The 24,787-nt window shown below is 43.0% G+C and overlaps 1 protein-coding gene across 1 annotated transcript in view; it reads right to left on the bottom strand.

The window, feature by feature from the left end:
* Window positions 1-24,787, bottom strand: part of LOC124555311 — a 471,119-nt gene that overhangs the window by 277,772 nt on the left and 168,560 nt on the right. Inside the window, exons 3-5 of the mRNA XM_047129186.1 lie at window positions 22,066-22,224; window positions 15,961-16,071; window positions 7,754-7,910 (exon numbers count right to left, since the gene is read on the bottom strand). Coding sequence (XP_046985142.1) covers window positions 7,754-7,910; window positions 15,961-16,071; window positions 22,066-22,224 — 427 coding nt within the window. The remainder of the gene's footprint in view (window positions 1-7,753; window positions 7,911-15,960; window positions 16,072-22,065; window positions 22,225-24,787) is intronic.

The following is a 24,787-nucleotide window of genomic DNA, read 5'->3' as shown; positions in this document are numbered from 1 at the left end:
TTGTGTTAAAAAACATACTTCCGTGCATTTTTTTATGGTTTGTATTAAACAATTACACTAGCCCCTCTCCTCACGTTCGGTCTATGGAATCGATTCGTCAGTATTTGATGTGGTTAACGAAATATATCCAGCGGTAATGTTAGGTGACTCACCCTGTATATGATGTATAGTACGAGGGGCGTTTGAAAAGTCCGTGCAAAGTTCGAGAGGTGGCACCACTGGCGCGTATCGAGGTCATGTTTAGTTAGTAGCATCTTTGGAAAGAACGCACACCAAGTTTCAGCCATATTGGTCTATTTGTTTGCATTTGGCATTCTTGTGAATCAAAGAAGTCGAGTGATTGTTAAAAAATGGACGAAAAAGAATTTCGTGTGGTGATTAAACATTACTTTATGAAGAGCAAAACCCCTCAGGAGACTAAAGAGAAGCTTGATAAACATTACGGTGACTCTGCACCTTCGCTTAGAACAGTTTATAAGTGGTTTCAAAATCTTCGGAGTGGCCATATGGACACAAGTGATGTTGATCGTTCTGGACGCCCTGTGGAGGTTCAAAATGGTTCAAATGGCTCTGAGCACTATGAGACTTAACTTCTGAGGTCATCAGTCCCCTAGAACTTCGAACTACTTAAACCTAACTAACCTAAGGACATCACACACATCCATGCCCGAGGCAGGATTCGAACCTGCGACCATAGCGGTCGCGCGGTTCCAGACTGTAGCGCCTAGAACCGCTCGGCCACCCCGGCCGGCCCTGTCGAGGTTACGACTCCAGAAATCGTTGATAAAATCCATGTTATGGTGATGATTAGTGCTCAGAGCCATTTGTTATGGTGATGGATGACCGAAGAGTTAAGGTGCGTGAGATTGCTAGTGCTGGGGACATCTCGAATGAACGGGTACATAACATTCTGCATAAATATTTGGAGATGAGAAAGCTATCCGCAAGATGGGTTCCACGATTGCTCACGCTTGACCAAAAACGGAATCGTGTGAAAAGTGTTGCAAGGATAGTTTGCAGCTGTTCAGGAAGAATCCGCAGGACTTTAAGTGTCGTTTCGTCACTGTGGATGAAACATGGATACATTACTATACTTCTGAGGCCAAACATCAATCTAAACAATGGGTTACCAAGGGAGAGTCTACACCAAAAAAGGCGAAGACCATTCCTTCGGCCGGAAAGGTAATGGCGACTGTCCTTTGGGATTCGCAAGGGATAATCCTCATCGACTATCTGGAAAAGGGTAAAACTATTACAAGAGCATATTATTCATCGTTATTGGACCGTTTGAAAACCGAGCTGCAAGAAAAACGCCGGTGATTGGACTGCAAAAACGTCCTTTTCGATCACGACAATGCACCAGCACACACTTCAGCAGTTGTGGTCGCAAAATTAATGGAAATAGGATTCCAACTCGTTTCACATCCCCCCTATTCTCCGGACTTGGCTCCCTCGGACTACAATTGGTTCCCCAATTTGAAGAAATGGCTGTCGGGACAAAGATTTTATTGAAAGGAGGAGATGATTGCAGCAACTAATAGCTATTTTGCAGACTTGGACAGTTCCTATTATTCGGGAGGGGCGAAAAAACTAGAACAGCGCTGGACATAGTGTATAAGTCTAAAAGGAGACAATGTCGAAAAATAAAAAAGGTTTATCCGAAACATGTAATAAGTTTTTATTTTTGCACGGACCTTTCAAACGCCTGTCGTAAGTAGAAGTTGATCCATGCTGTAGGTGAAACATATCGCGCTACTTCTCTATTGTTAGAACAATACAGACTGTCTCCAAACCTTTTGGGTTAAAATGATACACGCAGTAGGGGACTCAAACTGATTACTTTCAGATAAGGAACTAACGGTAGGTAATTAGTATTTAGTTACGACCGCAAGTTTCTATGCATACGTTACAACAGAAAAATTTACAGAACCGAGCTTTGGGTTAAAACCATTGGTCCTCCTAGCTTGCGTACGTTGTTTATGAGAGGGGAGAAACTGTTGATCAGCCAGCACTCTCCAAACTGTATTCTTTGAAGTCTGCAGTAAAGGGTTAAGTTGACGGGTGCTTATTGATGAATCTCCTCCCACCAGATCCAACGCCGTATCTCAGAATTCTACTGTGCGAAAATTCTTTCCCTTAAATCTTGCTGTGGTTAGAATATTGCAGTTTCTCGTAAATTTCTACCACCAACGATAAATTTCTCCAACATAGGATGACACCTGTTGCGAAGAGTTCCCAGTGCATAATATTCTATCTTCGACGATCAGTCATGAGCTTTGAACAATGGTTGACTTCACTGTGGATACATCACAGAACGTTTCGTGCTGTTTTTAAAAGTAGCGTCACCGAGATGGACGCGGCAACTTGTTTCTTGTGAAATGTAAGCAGTTTACGAAAATGTGCCTTCTTGTTGAACACATCGTACACCTTGAAGTATTCATTTCCGGACACAGATTCCCTGTACAAAAATAATTTATGATACTCTGCTGTCTGGATTATTTTGACAATAAAAGTTTGGGACACCTTGTATACACTCTTTAGATACGAGTAGCGAGTGCACTGATGAAGTTGTTGAACATAGTATGCACGAGGGTAATCTTAAAAGTAATGTCTCCTATTTTTTCATAAGTACATAGACCTGCTTATTTCTATAATGGTTTACATCAGTTTATAGCTTGAACATTTAGCTATTTTTCGACATAATCACCATTTCTGGCGATGCATTTTGTAGACGCTGTGGCAGTTTTTGTATGCCCATGTCATACCAGTCCGCCGTCATGCTCGTCAGAAAGTTATGAAACTCTTCTTTCACCTCGCTGTCGGAGGTGAATCGCTGGGACCACAATTAATGCTGACAGGTACTGTGAGACTCTGAAAAAACTCAAACGAGCAATTCAGAACCGGAGAAGAGGAACGTTGAGCAAGGGCGTACACATTCTCCATGACAACGCTCGCCCACACATCGCTCGGCAAACCGTTGCTCTCCTGCAACAGTTTCAGTGGAACAGAATCACCCACCAACCCTATAGTCCTGACTTTGCGCCCAGTGACTATCGCCTGTTCCCTAGGTTAAAAGAACGTTTGGTCGGAAAGCGATTCAGCTTCGACGACGAGGTGAAAGAAGAGTTTTCTGAACAGCATGACGGTGAGCTGGTATAACATGGGCTACAAAAACTGCCCTGTTGTCAATTGTGTTGGGGCCATTAACCGCACGAAAAGCAAAGTAACAGCAGTTTTTAATTGTCATGAGATTGGCGCAAGACATGTTCAATATGCTGCCCACCGTTTTCTGCCACAAGTTGAAATCGAGCAACAGCGTGCTCCACAAGTCGGAGTAGCTAGGGGTCACGTTCAGAATGCGTTATGCAATGCGTGCCTTCAATTCAGCCACGTTCGTAATTGGAGCACTGAACACAACATCTTTCAAGTAACCCCACAGCCAGAAGTCACACGGATTGTGATCAGGTGATATGGACGGCCAAGCTGTAGGGAAATGACGGCTAATAATTTTAGCTTTTCCGAAATGCATCTGCAGTAACGGCTTCACTGGCTGTGCAGTGTGCGGACGAGCGCCATCTTGCATAAGAATGGTCCTACCCGCGCATCCACGCTGTTGAAGGGTTGGAATGACGTTGGTGAGCAAAAGAGTCTCATAGCGTTTACCAGTGACAGTGACAACATTAAAAATGGTTTTGAAGAAAAAACGGTCAAATGTTTTGTGAAATGATTTGTCTAAAAGTAAGAAATGAAACAGGTTAGAGAAACATTTGATGTGCCTTTGATGATGCTCGAAAATGCACCAGACAACTATCCTCTAGTACTCTTTACAATTTTGTGTTAAACATTGAACTTTAAATTCTTAGTCGGCACCTCTTTTGGCAGTACAGAATTTCTAGCGCAATTAAAGGCACGCCGAATATTTCACTAATCTGTTTTACTTCTTACTTTTAGACAAAACATTTCACAAAACACTTGACTTTTTTCATTTTTTACCCTCGCATTTTGTTCAGCAGCATGAAACATAACAAATTTAAATAGCGATCGGTATTCTATTATTATGAGTATGCAGTCAAATGAAACGTTTTCACGAAAAACAGCTAGGTCTTGAAACGGCACCTTTTGTCACCCAATTTGCGTTCCTAACGTTTTCTGTTCTCGAAGTGTTCTAAGTTTAGTTCTTGATTCGAAGAAAACAATTTAGACAGTTAAATATCACGACACTGTAACTTATTATGCGCAAAACAGCTCGGCCTAGCAGAGATGAACTTTTTTGACACATTTACGTATCTAGAAGCAGTTATTAGCGAAATATTTCAATTTTCCCTCAAATCGCTCTTAAAGCTTTTCTTGAATTTCCTAATTACTTTCAAGCAATTAAATCTTCGCCGGCCGGGGTGGCCGAGCGATTCTAGGCGCTACAGTCTGGAACCACGCGACAACTGCGGTCGCAGGTTCGAATCCTGCCTCGGGCATGGATGTGTGTGATGTCCTTAGGTTAGTTAGGTTTGAGTAGTTCTGAGTTCTAGGGGACTGATGACCTCAGAAGTTAAGTCCCATAGTGCTCAGAGCCATTGTTTTTAATTAAATCTTCCTTTGCAAAACTAGATCTCACGCTACTCAGTTTGATACCCCATTTGCCCATTACCCATTCTTCGTTTGGCTGTGGAAATCTGGACAAAAATACAGTGTGCAATTTTCCCTCAGATCACTAATTAAGGTTTTATTAATCACCCTGAAAACTTTCAAGAAATTAGTTTTTTTTTTTTTTTTTTTTTGCAAAACTAGCCCCTTACGCCGATCAATTTGATCCCGATTTGTCTATTTCTCATTCTTCGTTTGGGTATGAAAATTCGGACAGGCATACAGTGTATAATTTTCCTTCAAATTATTGAATGAGTTTTTCTTGATCACCCTGAACACTTCCAAGAAATTGCATTTTTTTTTTTTTTTGCAAAACTAGACCTTACGCCGGTCAATCTGATCCCCATTTGTCCACTACCCATTCTGCGTTTGGCCGTTTGGCTATGCAAATTCGACAAAGAAATTTTCCTCAAATCACTACTTAACTTTTTCTTTATGTCTCTGTTAGCTTTCAATCAATTAAATCCTTTTTAGCAAAACTAGACCTCACTTTGGTTAATCCGGTATCCCATTTGTCGATTTTCTACTCTTCGTTTGGTAATGTCAATTTGGAAAAAAATCCAATGTGTAATTTCTAGGGAGTTTTGTTTTCGGTCCTCTCATATGCTTGATCAATAAGTACCCTACTGTGTTACAAAACATTGGCCTCTCCCTTTATTTGATAAACTGTTTGAAATTTAGAAAAAAAGGTATTAGGCTAGTGAGAGTATGCAATGGTGTAAGTATTTTGCAGTTTGGCTTACATTCGTAATTTTATTGTGTAGCGAAATATTAAAGCAACCATGTTTTTTTCTTAATTAATCGAAGTTATTTCTTTAAAATAGTTCTACAACAACTCAAACGAAAAGTATAGTTATATCACGGCTGCCGCAGTCCGTTGTGAAAAAGCAGAAAAGGCGACGTCGTGCATTCTTCCGTTCCCTTATGAGATGTTTACGTGGCAACTGGGGACAATAAAGGGTACTGGACCGAAAGTTTTTGCCTGCAAATAAAACACATTTCCTGTCTTTCATCGAAAACTATATCAATATTCATACCTGTACAGGTTGTAGCCGAACTCCATTGACAACATTTCGGAAGTTGGCTCTGAGCACTATGGGACTTAACTTCCTAGGTCATCAGCCCCCTAGAACTTAGAACTACTTAAACCTAACTAACCTAAGGAAATCACACACATCCATGCCCGAGGCAGGATTCGAATCTGCGACCGTACCGGTCGCGCGGTTCCAGACTGAAGCGCCTAGAACCGCTCGGCCACTCCGGCCGGCTGCGACCTTCAAGCAGTGTTACGGCAGTTGAAAATCCCATGGTCCACCGTTCGCAAAGTGCTGCGAACAATTGTGAAACGGTATCGAGGCTGTCGCGCATGCAGATGCAGATGGTTGTCATACTTAGCAACGTTTGTATCCTGGACGTAAACATGGCACGAAATTAAAAAAAAAGTTATCCTCTTATGTGGAAATAAAATGTTTCTGTCAGTGGTTTATTTGTTATTTCTCTTCCGCATGTCCTTACAAAAGTTTCCACAAAATTTTATTGCCCTACGATCTCTCGTTTTTTTGCAACGTGAAAGTTCAATTGTAACCACCCTGCACAAGTAACACTGTCGGAAAAGCACACACGAGACATCCGACCAATACGGAATGCAAGCTGGGGGGGGGGGGGGGGGGGCAAGAGGGAAGTGAGCATTATTGCAGCGTGAGTGAATGGAACATGTTTGTTTCCAGTCAAGACACACAACGCATACCATCAACATTTGCAGTGATGTGCAGACATTTTCAATGCGATACAGGTACAAATACAAACGGGAGTAAGAAATCATCGAAATGCATTTACTCTGTAACGATTCACCGGAAACCACAGGTCCTTTACATCAAAATATTCAAAAAATATCCCTAAACAACCTTCGAAATTTTGTAGCAGGAGACAGGTTTCACCTGTATACTCCAGCTTTCAAGAGCACTGGCCATAGTTAAGTTACTAGTCCCGTATTTAGTAGAATCCCAGTCCGGTCCTCCTTATTTAGGTTTCCAGTAGTTTCCCTAAATCTCGTGACACAAATGCCGAAATAGCTCCTTTGAAAAGCACACGGCCAATTTTCACCCTCATCGTAATTATCTCTTCATCGACGTTAAACAATAACTCCTTTCCTCCATTCTTTCAAGGGCCTTGGTATCCAATTAAGAAAGTACATCCTTGATTAAAGTTAAAGTTTCATTGCATATCTCAGCACATAAAAAATGTAAAACTAGAAAACCTACAACAAAAGTACTCACTGCTCTTCGCGCTATCACGTACTAAAAACTTGTTTCAGTATCTTACAAGGAGCGTCCGAAATGTTCGTTGAATGGTGTCAGAAAAAAAAAGAAACAATAGCTGCAAACGAAATATCTTTCGCGACCCTTAAAGTAATCGCTATTAGCTACAACAGACTTCTGACGTTGGTTGTAAAGTTGTTGGAAACTGTCAGAAAACGCTTCTTGTGTAATCGCTGGAAGCGTTGTGGTCACGCGTTGTTGGATATTCGCATCTTTACAGGAGATGAGACCCGGTGCTACCAATAAAATCTGAAGACCAATGACAGTCAGTGGGATAGTGGTCATCGTTTTCACTGCTTCCCTCGGTTAAAAATTCATTATCCATCAAGCCTTTGCTGTCGAAAAAGGCGATCAACTTTGTCTTAATCATGGATTTGTCAGATGACTTTTTTTTGGAGTCGTGGAAGACGATGAGCACCATGCCATTGACAGTCGTTTGGTCTCTGGATCTTGTTGATAGCACCAGATCGCATCTCATGTGATGATGCGGATATCCACACGGTGCTCTTAGCGATTCCACAAGAAGCGTTTGTTGACTGTCACTACCGGTGTCAGAAGTGTGTTGTAGCTAGTGGTGGCTGAGCTGAAGGCCAGGAACAGGAAAAGTATTTAGTTTGTAACTCTTGTTTCGTTTATTTTCTGAAACCATTCACAGAACTCTCCAGATGCACCATGTACAATTTTATGGTGTATAAAGATTTTCAAATTACACATGACAACTGGGTTCCAAAATTCAGTATAACTTCCACTGTATTACTGAGAGTAGAAACAGACAACCTGAAATACACCCTTACCTGCAAATGAAAGTCGTCTCAAACAAGCACAGTTTTTCACATTCTGTCTTCGTTTGCGTATTTCGTTCTTCCTTGTTATCGAATCCTTCAAGATAAGCACCAACAACTCTCTCGAAGGCCCATAATCGATCGCCACACATCGAGCTTAGATTTGAAACTGCAAAAGAAAATATTCGATTGAATTACTCAAAGCCCTATTAACACATATGATTGACTATAACGGATTTCAAACATTACGCTAAACATTAAGTCTTTACAGTACATCATCTAGTAGATTATAGCGTATCTCCTATTCATAACTCCACTCTTGATTGGAAAATTCCGAACTTAAAGCCCCGTAAATTTACGGGAGTACAGAGTACTGATAACATATCATTTTAATTCAGTACTTTCACTGTTACCTGCCTTGTGCTGATATGAATTCTGACGTGTAATATGAGCAACCGGTAAGTATTTACATTCATCTTGCCTAGGTATACGTCATTTTTATACAATATGCTGTAATCCTTCTAAGTGTCACTGGTTTGGCCATTTCTTTCAGAATCACCCTCCTCCAGCTGACGATAAATCTTATGTCCAATAGAAACACTGCACTACTTTTTGTATTCAGCTTTGCCTTTTGTGCATCATTTTTCACTCAAGGCACTCTATCTCGTAAATACATGGTACATGTCTGAGGTATTGTTGCATAAAGTCTCCACTCGAAGTAAACACTATCTTACGTCACTATTTGTGAATCAAGTATTATTGTAAAACTAAAATTTGCTGCGATTGAATCACTAAAAGAGTAAGTAGCAGCGATAGAAAATTCAAGTACATGCTATAGAAAGAGTTTACTAGTGCAGTCTGAACATTTACATTCATGTTCAGAAAAAAAAAAACAGAATACCTTGAACGACTAGAAATAGAATGGTCACATTCACAGTACATGTAAATTACTAAGTTTTGCAGAAATGATTAGTATTTGAACAATCGGCCCGAGGGTTCAAGGTCAACATCGGTATCGCGTTCCAACACCAGCTGCCTGTAAAATGTGTCTGTGGCTCTCGTTGTCGCTGTAAACCGAAGGTAATGGATCAGTGTGACTTGAGCAGACGTGCAGGATGCCTCGCAGGCGTATGCGCGAAACGTACCATCAAATCAGTGAGTCTGAAAGAGGGTACATTATTGGCGTCAGAGATCCATCCGGGAAATTGCTGCTCGTGTGGGGCGAAGTGTTACGGCAGCGCAGAGGGTGTGTGTGTCGAATGATTCACGGAAGGCCGTAGAACACGACGAGATGGGTCGGGTCACACCACTCAGACCACTCCCGAAAAGATCGACACCTCATCCAAACCAAGCGAGGCGGCGCAGCGGTTAGCACACTGGATTCGCATTCGGGAGGACGACGGTTCAAACCCGCTTCAGGCCATCATCCTAATTTAGGTTTTCCGTGATTTCCCTAAATCGCTTCACTCAAGTGCCAGGATGGTTCCTTTGAAAAGGCACAGCCGGCATCCTTCCCTAACCCGATGGGACCGATGACCGCGCCGTTTGGACCCTCACCCTAACCAACCAACAAGCCGACCAACCTTACGGAATTACAGGGCAGATCTGCGTCCTCCTCGGCTCTGGCACAACAATAGAACAGTGTAACACATCGTACACTGTCTGGGGTGATAGTCCGTCGTCGTTTATTACCGTCTGGGTTACGGGTGCGTCGTCCCCTTCTGCGCCTTTCTTTGACGAATGTGCAGAAACATGCAAGACGGCAATGGTGTGTGTAACGACGTCACTGGCGACTGGAATGGCGTCAGATAGTATTTCCGGACGAATCAATCTCTGTTTTCTTGAAAATGATGGCCGCATTTTGGTTCGCTGTAGACAGGGGCCGGCCGCGGTGGTCGTGCGGTTCTAGGCGCTCCAGTCCGGAGCCGCGCTGCTGCTACGGTCGCAGGTTCGAATCCTGCCTCGGGCATGGATGTGTGTGATGTCCTTAGGTTAGTTAGGTTTAATTAGTTCTAAGTTCTAGGGGACTGATGACCACAGCAGTTGAGTCCCATAGTGCTCAGAGCCATTTGAACCATTTGTAGACAGGGGGAGCGGCATCACAGCGACCGCATTCGCACAAGACATCAAGCGTCAGCTCAAGGCCTTATGGTGTGGAGTGCTATTTGGTACAGTCACAAATCACAGCTGATACATGTCCAGGGCACTGTAACCAGTGTGATCTACATGAATGACATCCTGCGACCCGTAGCCATACCCTTTCTGCTCAACACCCCAGACGGTCAGTTAGGCAGCAGCAGCCGGCCGAGACAGAAGCAGCAACAGGGAAGTAACCGATTTTGTGACTTTTACGAGTTCCTAACCAGGAGCGAATTTTATATCATCATCTGTGTGCCTTAATAGTTTAGTTTCTTGAGTTTCTGCGTGTTAATTTAATATCTAATAGCCACAGTCCTCGAGTTTTTGTTTGCGTCCGAAAGTAAACCGATTTTGTGACATATTACAAGTTTCTAATCAGGGGCAATTTATTTAGTTTCACCTGAGTGCTTCGTTGGCTGGGTTTTTGAATCTCTCGGTATTAATCTAATTCATTAGACACAGTTGCTGCGTTTTCGTCAGCATCTACTGTAGAGTTCCGCAGCATGTGCCGATAGTCCGTTTATCTGGGTAGTTTAGTTTTCCATGGTCTTTAGTATGGATAGGGACTGTGATTGTTGTTGTGGATGTGAGCCGATTTGGTGACACTTCGCTCTCAGCTCCAGGCTGTGATGGCTTCTGTTACACAGCTTGAGGCTGCAGTGGATGGGCACCACTGTTGTGGGCTGGCTATAGGGATCCAACGGAAGTCCAGCACGTCCAATGCTCCAATCGGTCCTCACTGGTAGCCAGCCCAGTTACTACCCGCACCGAGGTTGAACCCTCATCTGTGGTCGAATGGGAAGTCGCCCCTGGGCGTAGCAGGTGGCGAAAGACTTCCCAGGGGGCCGCACGTAAGGCTTCCCCAGTTAGTTTGACCAACAGGTTCCAGGTGCTGTCTGTGGCTGACACTGTCGCTAAGCTAGATGCCTGTCCTGTTTCAGAGGAAACCTCTCAGCCTGCAAGATCCGGGCAGTTACAGAGAGTGGGATTATTGATAGTTGGAAGCTCCAACATTATGAGCGTTGTGGGGCCCTTAGGGACATGGCTGCCAAGAATGGGAAGAAAGCCAATGTGCATCCGAGTGCATACCGAGTGGAGTCATTCCAGACATGGAAAGGATACTTCTGGATGCCATGAAGAGCACAGGGTGCAGCCAACTGCAGGCAGTGGCTCACGTCGGTAGCAATGATGTGTGTCACTTTGTATCAGAAGAGATTCTCTCTGGTTTCGAGTGGCTAACAGTAGTGGTAAAGGCTGCCAGTCTTGTTTGCGAGATGAAAGCAGCATAGTCGACAGGACCGATTGCGGACCTCCGGTACAGAGCCGAGTGGAGGGTCTGAATCAGAGGCTCAGACGATTATGCGACCGTGTAGGCTGCAGATTCCTCGACTTGCGGCGTAGGGTGGTTCGGTTTCGGGTCCCGCTGAATAGGTCAGGAGTCCACTATACGCAGGAGGTGGCTACACGGGTAGCAGGTGCTGTGTGGCGCGAATTCGATGGTTTTCTTAGGTTAGAGGGTCTCGGGGAAACACAAAAAGGGGTTCAGTCACAAAGGGTGCAAGGCGAACATAGGAAGAACGTAGATCTGGGAACCATCGGTACAACAGTTGTAAATTGTCATAGCTGTCTTGGGGAAGTACCAGAGCTTCAAGTGCTAATAGAAAGCACTGATGCTCACTCAAATCGTTATAGGCACTGAAAGCTGGCTAAAGTCGGATACACGCACAGCCGAAATTTTTGCAAAGAACCTAACGGTGCTCCGAAAGGATTGGCTAAACACAGTTGGCGGTGACGTGTTTGTTGCTGTTAGAAGTAGTTTATCTCGTCGCGAAATTGAAGTAGGTAGTTCCTTTGATTGAGTATGGGTAGAAGTCATTGTTGGCAACCGGAATAAAATAAGAATTTGATACTTTTACTGACCTCCCAATTCATATGATACAATTTCTGAAATGTTTACCGAAAACTTGAGTTTGATTTCAAACACGTACCCGACTCATACGATTGTAGTTAGTGGTGACTTTAATTTACCCTCGGTATGTTGGCGGAATTACATGTTTAATTCCGGAGATACGCGTAAAACATCATCCGAAATTGTGCTAAACGCATTCTATGAAAATTATTTCGAGCAGTTAGTTCATGAGCCCACGTGAATAGTAAACGGTTGTGAAAACACACTTGATCTCTCAGCAACAAGTAATCCTGAGTTAACAACAATCATAAAAACGGATACAGGGATTATTGAGTACACAGTTGTCGTAGCAAGATTGAATATTGTAACCCCCAAATCCTCCAAAAATAAACGAAAAATATACCTATTCAAAAAAGCAGATAAAAATTCACTTGCCGCCTTCCTGAGAGACAATCTCCACTGCTTCCAAATTCATAATATAAGTGTAGACCAGATGTGGCTTGAATTCAAAGAAATAGTATCGGCAGCAATTGAGAGATTTATATCAAGTAAAATTCACAAACAATGGAGCTGATCCTCCTTGGTACACAAAACAGGTCAGAACACTGCTGCAGAAACAACGAAAAAAAATGAAAACATGCCAAATTTAAACAGACGCAAAATTTCCAAGATTGGCGATCTTTTACAGAAGCTCGAAATATAGCATGGACTTCAATGCAAGATGCTTACAATAGTTTCCACAACAAAACTTTGTCTCGGAACCTGGCAGAAAGTCCAAAGAGATCCTGGTCGTAAGCGAAGTATGCTAGCGGCAAGACACAATCAATGCCCTCTCTGCGTCATAGAACTGGAGATACTATGGAAGACAGTGCTGCCAAAGCAGAGTTACTAAACACAGCCTTCCGAAATGCCTTCACAAAAGAAGACGAAGTAAAACTTCCAGAATTCGATTCAAGAGCAGCTGCCAACATGAGTAACTTAGAAGTAGATATCCTCGGAGTAGAGAAGAAACTTAAATCACTTAATAAAAGTACGTCTTCTGGTCCATACTGTATACGCTTAGATTCCTTTCAGAGTATGCTCATGCAATAGCTCCATACTTGACAATTATATACAACCGTTCGCTCGACGAAAGATCCGTAACCAAAGACTGGAAAGGTCCACAGACCAAACCAATATTCAAGAAAGGTAGTAAACCCACTAAATTACAGCCCCATATCATTAACGTCGATATGCAGCAGATTTTGGAACATATATTGCGTTCGAACATTATGAATTACCTCAAAGAAAACGGTCTATTGACACACAGTCAACACAGATTTAGAAAACATCGTTCTTGTGAAACAGAACTAACTCTTTACTCACATGCAGTGTTGAGTGCTGTTGACAAGGGATTTCAAATTGATTCCGTATTTCTGAATTTCGGGAGGGCTTTTGACACTGTACCACACAAGCGGCTTGTAGTGAAATTGCGTGCTTATGGAGTATCGTCTCAGTTATGTGACTGGATTCGTGATTTCCTGTCAGAGAGATCACAGTTCGTAGTAACTGACGGAAAGTCATGGAATAAAACAGGAGTGATTTCTGCCGTTGCCCAAAGTAGTGTGATAGGCCCTTGGCTGTTTCTTATCTATATAAACAATTTGGTAGACCATCTGAACAGCCGTCCTAGGTTGTTTGGAGATGACGCTGTCGTTTATCGATTAGTAAAGTCATAAGAAGATCAAAACAAATTGCAAAACGATTTAGAAAATATTTCTGTATGGTGTGAAAATTGGCAATTGACCCTAAATAAGGGAAAGTGTGAGGTCATCCACATGAGTGCTAAAAGGAATCCATTAAACTTCGGTTACACGATAAATCAGTCAAATCTAAAGACCATAAATTCAACTAAATACCTAGGAATTACAATTACGAACAACTTAAATTGGATGGAACACATAGAAAATGTTGTGTGGAAGGCTAACCAAAACCTGCGTTTTATTGCCAGGACACTTAGAAAATGTAACAGTTCTACTAAGGAGACTGCCAACACTACCCTTATCCGTCCTCTTTTAGAATACTGCTGCGCGGTGTGGGATCCTTACCAGATAAGATTGACGGAGTACATCGAAAAAGTTCAAAGAAGGGCAGCACGTTTTGTATTATCGCAAAGTAGGGGAGAGAGTGTCACGAAATTACAGTCACCAAGTTTCTCCTCCGAATGCGAAAATATTTTGTGACTCCGACCCACATAGCGAGGAACGATCATCATAATAAAATAATGGAAATCAGAGCCTGTACAGAAAGATATAGGAGTTCGTTCTTTCCGCGCGCTATACGAGATTGGAATAATAGAGAATTGTGAAGGAGTTTCGATGAACCCTCTGCCAGACACTTAAATGTGATTTGCAGAGTATCCATGTAGATGCAGATGTAGATTAGACGCCTTCTTTCAGCAAGACAATGCACGATTACATGTTGCTGCACGAATATGTGCCTTCTTGGTGTCACAGTATGTCAGCCTTTTGCCCTGGCCCGCCAGATCACCAGACTTGCCGCCAATCGAAAATGTGTGGAATACGGTGAAACGACGGGTGCAGCGCTGTGACCCAATGCCAACCGCCACAGATGAACTTTGGAACCAGTTGAGTGCAGCATGGATGGCTATACCACAGGACGCCATTCGCGTCTTATACGCGTCAATGCCATCGCGCATGGAACAAGTTATCAGGAGCCATGGCGGACCCTGTGCCTACTAGGCAACAGGACACATGCTGAACCGAAAATGGTTCAAATGGCTCTGAGCACTATGGGACTTAACATCGGAGGTCATCAGTCCCCTAGAACTTAGAACTACTTAAACCTAACTAAACTAGGAACACATCCATGCCCAAGGCAGGATTCGAACCTGCGACCGTAGCGGTCGTGCGGTTCCCGACTGAAGTGCCTCGTACCGCTCGGTCACTGCGGCCGGCTGTTGAACCGAGGTGACTGAAATGCTTATCATTTTTGAAAAACATTGTTACGTATATATCCTGTGAATATGTACGTCCTATCACTAGTCGTTCAAGGTGTTCTGTTTTTTTCTGTATGTGAATGTACTTATCCGTATGGAACAAGCTAGTCTTGTGCATGAGGAGCATCACAAACAACCGGTGACTCTACGGATGGCACGAAATTCTTAAAACATAGTTAACATTTCCTTAAACGTTTCGTTCATTTGGCTCTTAGTGGTGAATTCTTTGTCGATTTTGAACACATTAGACTTGAACATTTCGCTGTTGGCAGCTTGGGACACATTAGACACAATTGCTTGCCTATTGGCAACTCATGAAATCAAACACGCGATTAGCAACTACTCCGACAGTACAAAGGCTGAATGGCATTTTTAATGTTGGCGTCACTCTGTGTTTTCGGTAATACGCAGTTGTCTTCTCCGAGACTCTACTGCTACGATGAGCGTAGTACAATTTATCAATCTTCATGTTCATTGTAGTAAGTGTGCGTTAAGATTGATAAATGGTTTGAAATATATAGAACAAAAAATTAAAGGGAATTACGTTTATATGTTTTAATAGCACTACATGTGTCAGGCACACACGAAGTTAAATCTTGTAAGACGACGTAGCAGTAGTGTCGCTGAGCTTTCAAAATGCATCCAGAGCGGGCACATGTTCTAGACCTAACAGCTGTGACTGAACTTTCGTTTGACAGAACACTAAAAATACCAGGCGAGGAGGAACAGTAGAGATAGAGTAGACAGGAAATCACTAGAAACATATGAAGGGCTTATTTCAATAGTGGCACAAGTCCATTTTTGTTCATTCTGAGATACAGAGTCCTAAAGTTAAATGAGCGCTGAAAAATCTGCACTTGAGATACCAGAAATATTCAAGTAAATATACCTGAATATTTCTGGTATCTTAACTGCAGATTTTTCAGTGCTCATTTAATTTTAGGACTCTGTATCTCAGAATGAACAAAAATGGACTTGTACCACTATTGAAATAAGCCCTTCATATAATGTCTTTCACAGCGTTCTGGTACCTGGTTTTTGTACCTTCACTTCTGAATAAACATTCTAATTTTAGCTGACAGATTGTAACAAACTTAATGAAATAGAAAAAAGTTAGCTTCTTATGCGCCATACGCTAAGAGAAAATCGTTGAGCGTTGAATACGCGTCTTACCTCCACGCAGACATATTTTCTCGAAGAAATTGCTCCCTATTTTGTCGTGAAGACTGTTTCGATGTCCAGCTGAGTCAGTGTTGTAGGACAGACACCGAGAAGTTTCGTAATCTGTGAATACCAAATAATTAATTATCAATTATTCGAAATAGAGAACATACTTCGTGGATTATATGAATTTTATACATATAATTATATTTCGTAGATTTGATAGTAAATTGAGCAACAAGGAAATGCATACTCAGTATATTTGTGATGAAACTTTACACATCATTCGCCGAGCGTATAAACACTCTTAGACGTGTGTACCTATTGATGAGAGATGATTCAGTGCTAGGAGATTTCACTTGAATCTTTAATTATGAATGAGGCTATGAGAAATTCCTTAAATATCTGTGTTGCATTGTGTAGTAGTTCAACATGGCTACAAAACATTTTTCGTTCACTGATTTTCAGAAATTACGTACTTACAGACCACAGGCCATTGACAGCCCTGTTTGGTTCCTCCCAGCCTGTCCCAGCTTGCATGTTTGATGCATGGCTGAATATAAGAAGGACGAGCCCATGGCAGGACTGGGGCTAACTATGAACAATGCATATTACAGCTTGGTTTAATAGCTGGCATACATCCTACAAATAATTTTTGAGGTGAATTTGACATGTGTAGTACCTAACCTTGCGCCTCAGAAATCCTGTCAATGGGATGAGCATGCATCAACCCTCTAATTTTTAAATTTCCCATCCAGAACGTTTGTATGGGTTAAAGATCATTTTTAATTTCCCCCAATATTTCAGTATGGGTTAAAGCAAGGTATAATGCTTACATTACCAATTTCCCATGCTATTTTAACGTAGGTCACATTGGGCTCTGACTGTAGCACTATCACAAACTGTATAATAGTAGCGGAAATCGGTGCTTTTATTCATTACTTTTCGTTAGGCTGCCGAATTATTTCTATATGTGTAGTGTCTCACGCGGATGGTGTTGTGTTGGACACGTGCATCTGCTGTGAGGTAGTACCAGTAGCAGCAGCAGTGGACAGGAGGGTCTTACCAGCTGCCCTCGTATGGCTCAGCCCTACATGTGGCCCCAGTTGTGTTGTTAAAGAGCTTACGATTTTTGAATTTTAATGACATGAAGCTGTATGATACATGCGTAATTTCTCACCAGATTTAAACTTTGGTTGACAACTGTTTAAATGGTGACAACGGAAGAGAGTACACTGGAACTCTATAAGTGATTTAAACTTTGGTTGACAACTGTTTAAATGGTGACTACGAAAGGGAGCACCCTGGAACTCTATAAGTGATTTAAACTTTGGTTGACAACTGTTTAAATGGTGACAACGGAAGGGAGTACACTGGAACTCTATAAGTGATTTAAACTTTGGTTGACAACTGTTTAAATGGTGACAACGGAAGGGAGCACACTGGAACTCTATAAGTGATTTAAACTTTGGTTGACAACTGTTTAAATGGTGACTACGGAAGGGAGCACCCTGGAACTCTATAAGTGAACTGAGTGCTACAAATAGCTACACATGTCAGAGTGAATAATACCTTGGGGAAAACAAGTTAACTAGATTAGCAAACTTGTTACTTCCATTTGTCCATTTATCTTAGATTCTGGCGTCACAGTGACTGTGCCAGTATGCCAGAGGATTCTATACTTAGCGCAAGTGAGCTACTTGCTCCACCGTGACAAGGCACCATCTTAGATTTTTGAATTTCCCACCAATTTATGCTCAGGACATCACCCCTGCTTCCACAGTGACACCATAGGACTGAACAGAAGGCCTTGGCTGTTTTGAATTTCCTGCCGATGTTTGAATTTCCCGCCATTTTGTGCATAGTGGAATTGGCTTATGTCAAAGGGGTGGAAGGGGAGACGTGACGACATGCAATAACTCATTAATGACGTAATGGATGATGTCTTAAGTGGGAGGTGGCATCCTTTTTTTTTCCAAACCAGCATTGTCTACCTTCATTCGTGCTGCTATCTCCATGAAGGAAGAGCCTCTGCTTACAACGCCGTCCCCATTCTTTACTGAGTCAGTGTCGCTGCAGTAACCAACGTCGCAATATGTAGGTAAACTCTCTGTGCGTAGCTCAACTTTGCCACAGTTATTTTTCTTTTGATTTCCACAGAATTCTGATTGTTCTACTGAGCATAGCTTGTGGAGTGAAAGTCGCATGAAACGTGGTTAAGTGTTTGTGTATTCGTTGATGTCATTACCATTTACTTCATTAGTTGAATTTTTGCGAATTTAATTACGTTGATGGGCAAAATTTTATTTTCCCAAAAAATATTGTAGATGATGATTATAATACTGGAACTAAAAACGTTTTCTACTTACATGTAATAGAGGTAACATTAGGTGAATAAGGAATTAGGTCAGAAACATGGATACACATTTTTAAACATGTTGTAAGAGCTTTTTAAGTGTTGAATATGAAATATAGCAGAATTTGAGTGTGAATTTAATAGCTGTCATATTGACCATATCTTCGAGCATTATACGACGTAGTAATTTGTTAGAATGCTTTATGGTATAACGTATTTTTTTCTTTATTGTTATTTCATCCCCCACACCCCATATGGGCGAGGGGTGGGCTGTCAGCAGTACAATATCCGTTCTCCAGCCAAGAGTATTCATAAAGAGATTACAAAGATCATATAAAAATAGAAACGTGAGTACTGTTTACGTTTTAAGTTAAAAAGATTAACGATGGACAGGGAGGACGAAAAATAGAATTATACAATTTAAAAACACATTAGGATGAGGTCGCACTGCACTCTCACTTAACATCTGAAGAACCTTCACTGGTTGACAAAGTGTTCTGCGAGGAGAGAATATGTTCCATAGAGGTTGGGGGTGGATGGGTAAAGAGATAGGAGTCTGTTACGGGGCGAAACTATGGAGACGATAGGTAGAAGGTGAAGCAGTCAGTGGGAATACAGGCATTGGGAAGGACAGAGGGTGAGGGGGAGTGATGGTGTGTAAGAAGGGAGTGAAACAAGAAGAAAGGGATAAGGGTGGGTATAGAGGCAAAAGGAGAGAGGAGCTCTGATATGGAGTGGGGAAGATGTGGAATGGTTGAAGTTAATAGGAGGGATAAATACCAGGGCAGAGATAGTTGTCTGGGAGATGGAGTTGGCTAAGGTTGCATTGAGATAGGATATGGAGTGTGTGAAGTTTTAAAGATGGAGGGATGTGTTTGTGAAGGTGTGGCAGGACACCAGAGTTGCTGATTAAACACGAGACAATGGGGTTATCGGAATCTAGTGTATTGACAGTGTAGGAGATGCAGAGGTGTTTGATGTGGGTGAGGATGGGTGGAAATTTGATAAAATGGTAGAGGATCCATGTGGGTGAAGGTAAAAGGATGCAGAAAATGAGATGGAGTGCATGGCTTTCAAGGATCTGGAGGGACTTAAGAACTTTGGTGGGGGAGATATCCATGTAACATTGGCATAACAAGGGATGGGTCAGATCAGGATTCTGTAGGTGTGGAGAATAGTGGAGATGTGTAGTCCCCAAGTTCGGCTTCTTAGTAGTTTTAGTGATTGTCAGCTTTCTGTTGGATAGTTAGTAGGTGAGGTCTACATGTTAGTTGCTAGTACAGAGTTACTCCAAGATATTTTAATGTGTTAGTTAACAGGATACGACGGTTGTAAATGGTAAAGTAGAAGTCATGGAGGTGGAGAGTGTGGTGGGTGGTTCATCCTATAATTATTGTCTGGGTTTTGGCAGGGTTGATCTTGAGGAGCCATTGCTTACACCAAAAGGTAAACTGATTGAGATGGGACTGAAGGGATCGTTGCCATTTCTGGAGTGTAAGGCAGAGGGCGAGGAAAGCGATGTCATCAATATAACGAAGGAGGTGGACTGGTGGAGGTGATTTTGGCATACCAGCACTGTAGAGGAGATAAAGTAGAGGTGAGAGGACGGAACCTTGGGGCACTCCTGCATTGGGAGAGAGGGTGTGGGAATTGGTATTCATAATAGTGACAAGGGGTGGGCGATTAGATAGGAAGAATGCAATAAGGCAGACGTAGTTAATTGCAAGTGCTTATTTACGGAGTCTGAAAAGGAGACTAGAATGCCATATACAGTTGTAGGCTTTTTATAGGTCGAGGGACACAAAAATAACTGAATTACGGGAGTTGAGTTGGTGGGATAGGAGATGTGAACGTGCGTGAGCAGGTCATCAGAGGAGAAATTGGGACTGAATTGAAAGAAGGTGGTGTTGGTTCAGGTGTTGATGGATGTGTTGGGAGAGGATGAATGTGTTCAGAGATGATGGATGTATTGGAGAGGATGGATTCTAAGACCTTGCTGAACACTGAGGTGAGGCAGATGTGGCGATAGGAGGAGACATGAGTAGGAGGTTTGTGCGGTTTGAGGGAAAGTAGGATTCTGGAAATTTTCCAAAGCTTAATATAGTACAAGGGTTGCCCAGAAAGCAATGCACCGCATTTTTTCTTCAACAATTCTTTATTGAAAATAATGAGAATTACAGACACGAAAGAATTGTGTTTTATCTACACACCCTATTCTATGGTCTTCCTCCAGTGCAAAACTAGGGCGTGTACGTCCTGTCGGTACCAAGCCTTGTCCTAGTGGCGGAGCCAGTTCTTCTCTGTGTGTATCACCTCCTCATCGTCCTCAAAATGTCTTCCACGAATGGCACCCTTTAACGGCTCAAACAAGTGGAAGTCCGAGGTGGTTAGGTGAGGGGTGTAGGGTGGATGGGGTAACACAGCCCAACCCTGTTTTGCTATGCGTTCAGCGGTCCTCAGACTTGTGTGGGGCCGAGCATTATCGTGTTGCAGCAAAACACCTCCTGGGTTGCTGTGGCGTCGAAGTCGCCAGAAATGCGTCTTGAGTTTTGTTAGTGTGTTAACATATGCTTCTGAATTAATGGTACCGCCTCTTGACATCACATCAATGAGAATCACACCTTCACAGTCCCAGAACACGGTGATCATGACCTTACTGGCGGAACCAGTTGCTTTGAATTTTTTCTCTTGGGAGGAGTGGGAATGGCGCCATTCCATCGGCTGTTGTTTTGTTTCGGGCTCAAAGTGGTGAACCCAGGCTTCATCAACTGTCACAATATGGGACAAGGAGGCCTCCCCCTCAGGTTCAAAACGTTGCTGCAAATCAAGACAAATATTTTTTTCTGTGCGATTTGTGATCCACCGTTAGACACCGCAGGACCCATCTTGCACACACTTTTTAATATCCCAGAGTGCGGATAATCGCATTCACACTTCCTTTGCTGATTGACAGATGCAGCACCAACAGCCGAGTCGTAATGCGTCTGTCCTCGCGGATGATAACATCAGCTCACTGCAACATGTCAGGTGTGACCGCTGCAAATCGTGGAGCTCGGCCGAACCGCCTACTGATGATCTCAGCCTCTGTGCCCAGCGACTAACTGTACTTCTGTCGCCGGCCGTTGTGGCCGAGCGGTTCTAGGCGCTTCAGTCCGGAACCGTGCAGCTGCTCCGGTCACAGGTTCGAATCCTGCCTTGGGCATGGATGTGTGTGATATTGTTAGGTTTAAGAAGTTCTAAGTCTAGGGGACTGATGACCTCAGATGTTAGGTCCCATAGTGCTTAGAGCCATTTGAACCATTTTTTTTTGTACTTCTGTCGACAGCAGATGCTCCATAGACTTTGCACAAGCGTTTGTGAATATTCCCCACAGTTTCTTTCTCTGCAGTGAGAAATTCAATAACGGCGCGTTGCTTGTAACGTACATCACCTAGAGACGCCATTTCGAAATTGTCCTGCAGCTATGCTATCCGCCGGAAGTGACGGAAACTTGGCGCGTTCACTCAGGAGACTTCAAATAATACATACGTAACGTTTGGAATTCGTTGCATTATTTTCGGCTGAGAAAAAAATACACTATACTACAATATTTCGTAAGCTAAGGTGATTCTGTTAATTGGTGCTTCGATTAAGTTTATACTGTTGAGTTATTTCTATGTAGAGACGTTAATTTCGGTGAGATATATAGAACAAAATTTACATACTGCAAAATGTGAAGTCGTGAATGAAGAAAAAGTCATTAACTGCGTGGCAGGACTCACCGACGGTGAAGGCGGCGCAGGTGGGAGTCTGCCGACAGATGGCAGTGCAGTCGCGCGTGATGCCCGTTCCGGGCTGCGTCAGGATGCCCTGTGAAGCGCCGTACGTGAACTTCACCCCCGTCGTCTTCTCGTACGTCTCCGTACCGCCGAAACACTGAGCTGAAAGTGGACAAAAAATCTACAATAGCGCAGGGACTGAAATACTGCTACAAATTGCTGCGCATACTTAACGTTAAGTCACGAGTACAGGTTGTCAGGTAAAATACTCGTACGATCTCCCACCAACATCAGTTATTCAGTACTTAATACCCTGGTAAGTACTAAGAGATATTGTGTAAAACACATCGAAATTGTACAATCAAACAATGAAATCATAGAACCATTTGACGAGGTTTTGTATACACACTGCTCTGCAAAACTTAATGACAAGATAGATAAAGTACCATAATACAGGGTGATTCAAAAAGAATACCACAACTTTAAAAATGTGTATTTAATGAAAGAAACATAATATAACCTTCTGTTATACATCATTACAAAGAGTATTTAAAAAGGTTTTTTTTCACTCAAAAACAAGTTCAGAGATGTTCAATATGGCCCCCTCCAGACATTCGAGCAATATCAACCCGATACTCCAACTCGTTCCACACTCTCTGGAGATGTTAGAGAATTGGCTGTTCCCTCAGCTCGAACAAGAAGCACAACAATTCATATTTCAGCAGGATGGAGCGCCACCACATTGGCACTTATCTGTCCGTAACTACCTGAACGTCAACTACCCGAGGCGATGGATCGGCCGCCAGGCAGCCCGTGACAGAGCACTTCATCACTGGCCTCCAAGAAGCCCTGATCTTACCCCCTGCGATTTTTTCTTATGGGGGTATGTTAAGGATATGGTATTTCGGCCACCTCTCCCAGCCACCATTGATGATTTGAAACGAGAAATAACAGCAGCTATCCAAACTGTAACGCCTGATATGCTACAGAGAGTGTGGAACGAGTTGGAGTATCGGGTTGATATTGCTCGAGTGTCTGGAGGGGGCCATATTGAACATCTCTGAACTTGTTTTTGAGTGAAAAAAAACCTTTTTAAATACTCTTTGTAATGATGTATAACAGAAGGTTATATATGTTTCTTTCCTTAAATACACATTTTTGAAGTTGTGGTATTCTTTTTGAATCACCCTGTATATTAACTACTGGGTGGAAAATAATGGAGGTACGGGAGCATGTTGCCAGGGACCTCCCAGTCGAGCATGCTCGCTGCTCCTTCTCGCTAATTTCCACTATATTTCTCCCTTGTGCAGTTAAGGTCGATGCCTCACTGTCTTAGCGTAGAGCTGCTAGCTGAAACTGGTTCCAGACTTCCATATCTGGGCACTTTGGGACTATTCATTTCAATACGATTTTATCACTGTCCGTTACAACAAATTACAGTTAAATGAAATAAAGAAATAGGCATGCCTCTCCATACGGGGACTTTGCCACGACTGAGTGGCCTGCGTGCTTCTGCGATACAGAAGACGAGCAACAACCATTTCACACTGAAGAGCCAAAGAAACTGGTACACCTGCCTAATATCGTGTTGGGGCCCCGCGAACACGCAGAAGTGTCGTAACACGACGTGGCATGAACTCAAATAATGTCTGAAGTAGTGCTAGAGGGAGCTGAAACCATGAATCCTGCAGGGCTGTCCATAAATTCGTAAGAGTCCGAGAGGGTGGAGATCTCTTCTGAACAGCACGTTGCACGGAATCTCAGATTTGCTCAATAAAGTTCTTGTCTGGGGAGTTTTGTGGCCAGTGGAAGTATTGAAACTCAGAAGAGTGTTCCTGCAGGCACTCTGCAGCAATTCTAGACGTGTGGAGCGTCACATTGTCCTGCTGGAATAGCCCAAGTCTATCAAAATGCACAATGGACATGAATGAATGTAGGTGATCAGACACGATGCTTACGTATCTATTCGTAGGGCTCCCATATCACTCCAACTGCATATGCCTCACACCATTACAGAGCCTCCACCAGCTGGAACAGTCCCCTGCTGACATGCAGGGTCCATGGATTCATGAGGCTGTCTCCATACCTGTACACGTTCATCCGTTCGATACAATTCGAAGCGAGACTCGTCCCACCAGGCAACATGTTTCCAGTCATCAACAGTCGGTGTCGGTGTTGACGGGCCTAGGCAAGGCGTACAGCTTTGTGTCGTGCAGTCATCAAGGGTACACGAGTGGGCCTTCGGCTCCAAAAGCCCATAACGATGATGTTTCGTTGAATGGTTCGCACGCTTGTTGATGGCTCAGCATTGAAATCTGCAGCAATTTTCGGAAGCGTTGCACTTCTGTCACGCTGGACGATTATCTTCAGTCGTCGTTCGTGCCGTTCTTGCAGGATCTTTTTCCGGCCGCAGCGATGTCGGAGATTCGATGTTTTACAGGATTCCTGACATTCACGGTACACTCGTGAAATGGTCGTACAGGAAAATCCCCACTTCGTCGCTTCGCCGGCCGGTGTGGCAGAGCGGCTCTAGGCCTTCAGTCTGGAACCGCGCGACCACTACGGTCGTAGGTTCGAATCCTGCCTCGGGCAGGAATGTGTGTGATGTCATTAGGTTAGTTAGGTTTAAGTAGTTCTAAGTTCTAGGGGACTGATGACCTCAGATGTTAAGTCCCATAGTGCTCAGACCCATTTGAACCATTTCATCGCTTCCTCGGAGATGCTG

Source organism: Schistocerca americana, chromosome X (genome assembly GCF_021461395.2).
Source record: "Schistocerca americana isolate TAMUIC-IGC-003095 chromosome X, iqSchAmer2.1, whole genome shotgun sequence".
NCBI lineage: Eukaryota > Metazoa > Arthropoda > Insecta > Orthoptera > Acrididae > Schistocerca > Schistocerca americana.
The sequence above is the reverse complement of the archived record's forward strand: the minus strand, read 5'-3'. Positions and strand labels throughout refer to the sequence as shown.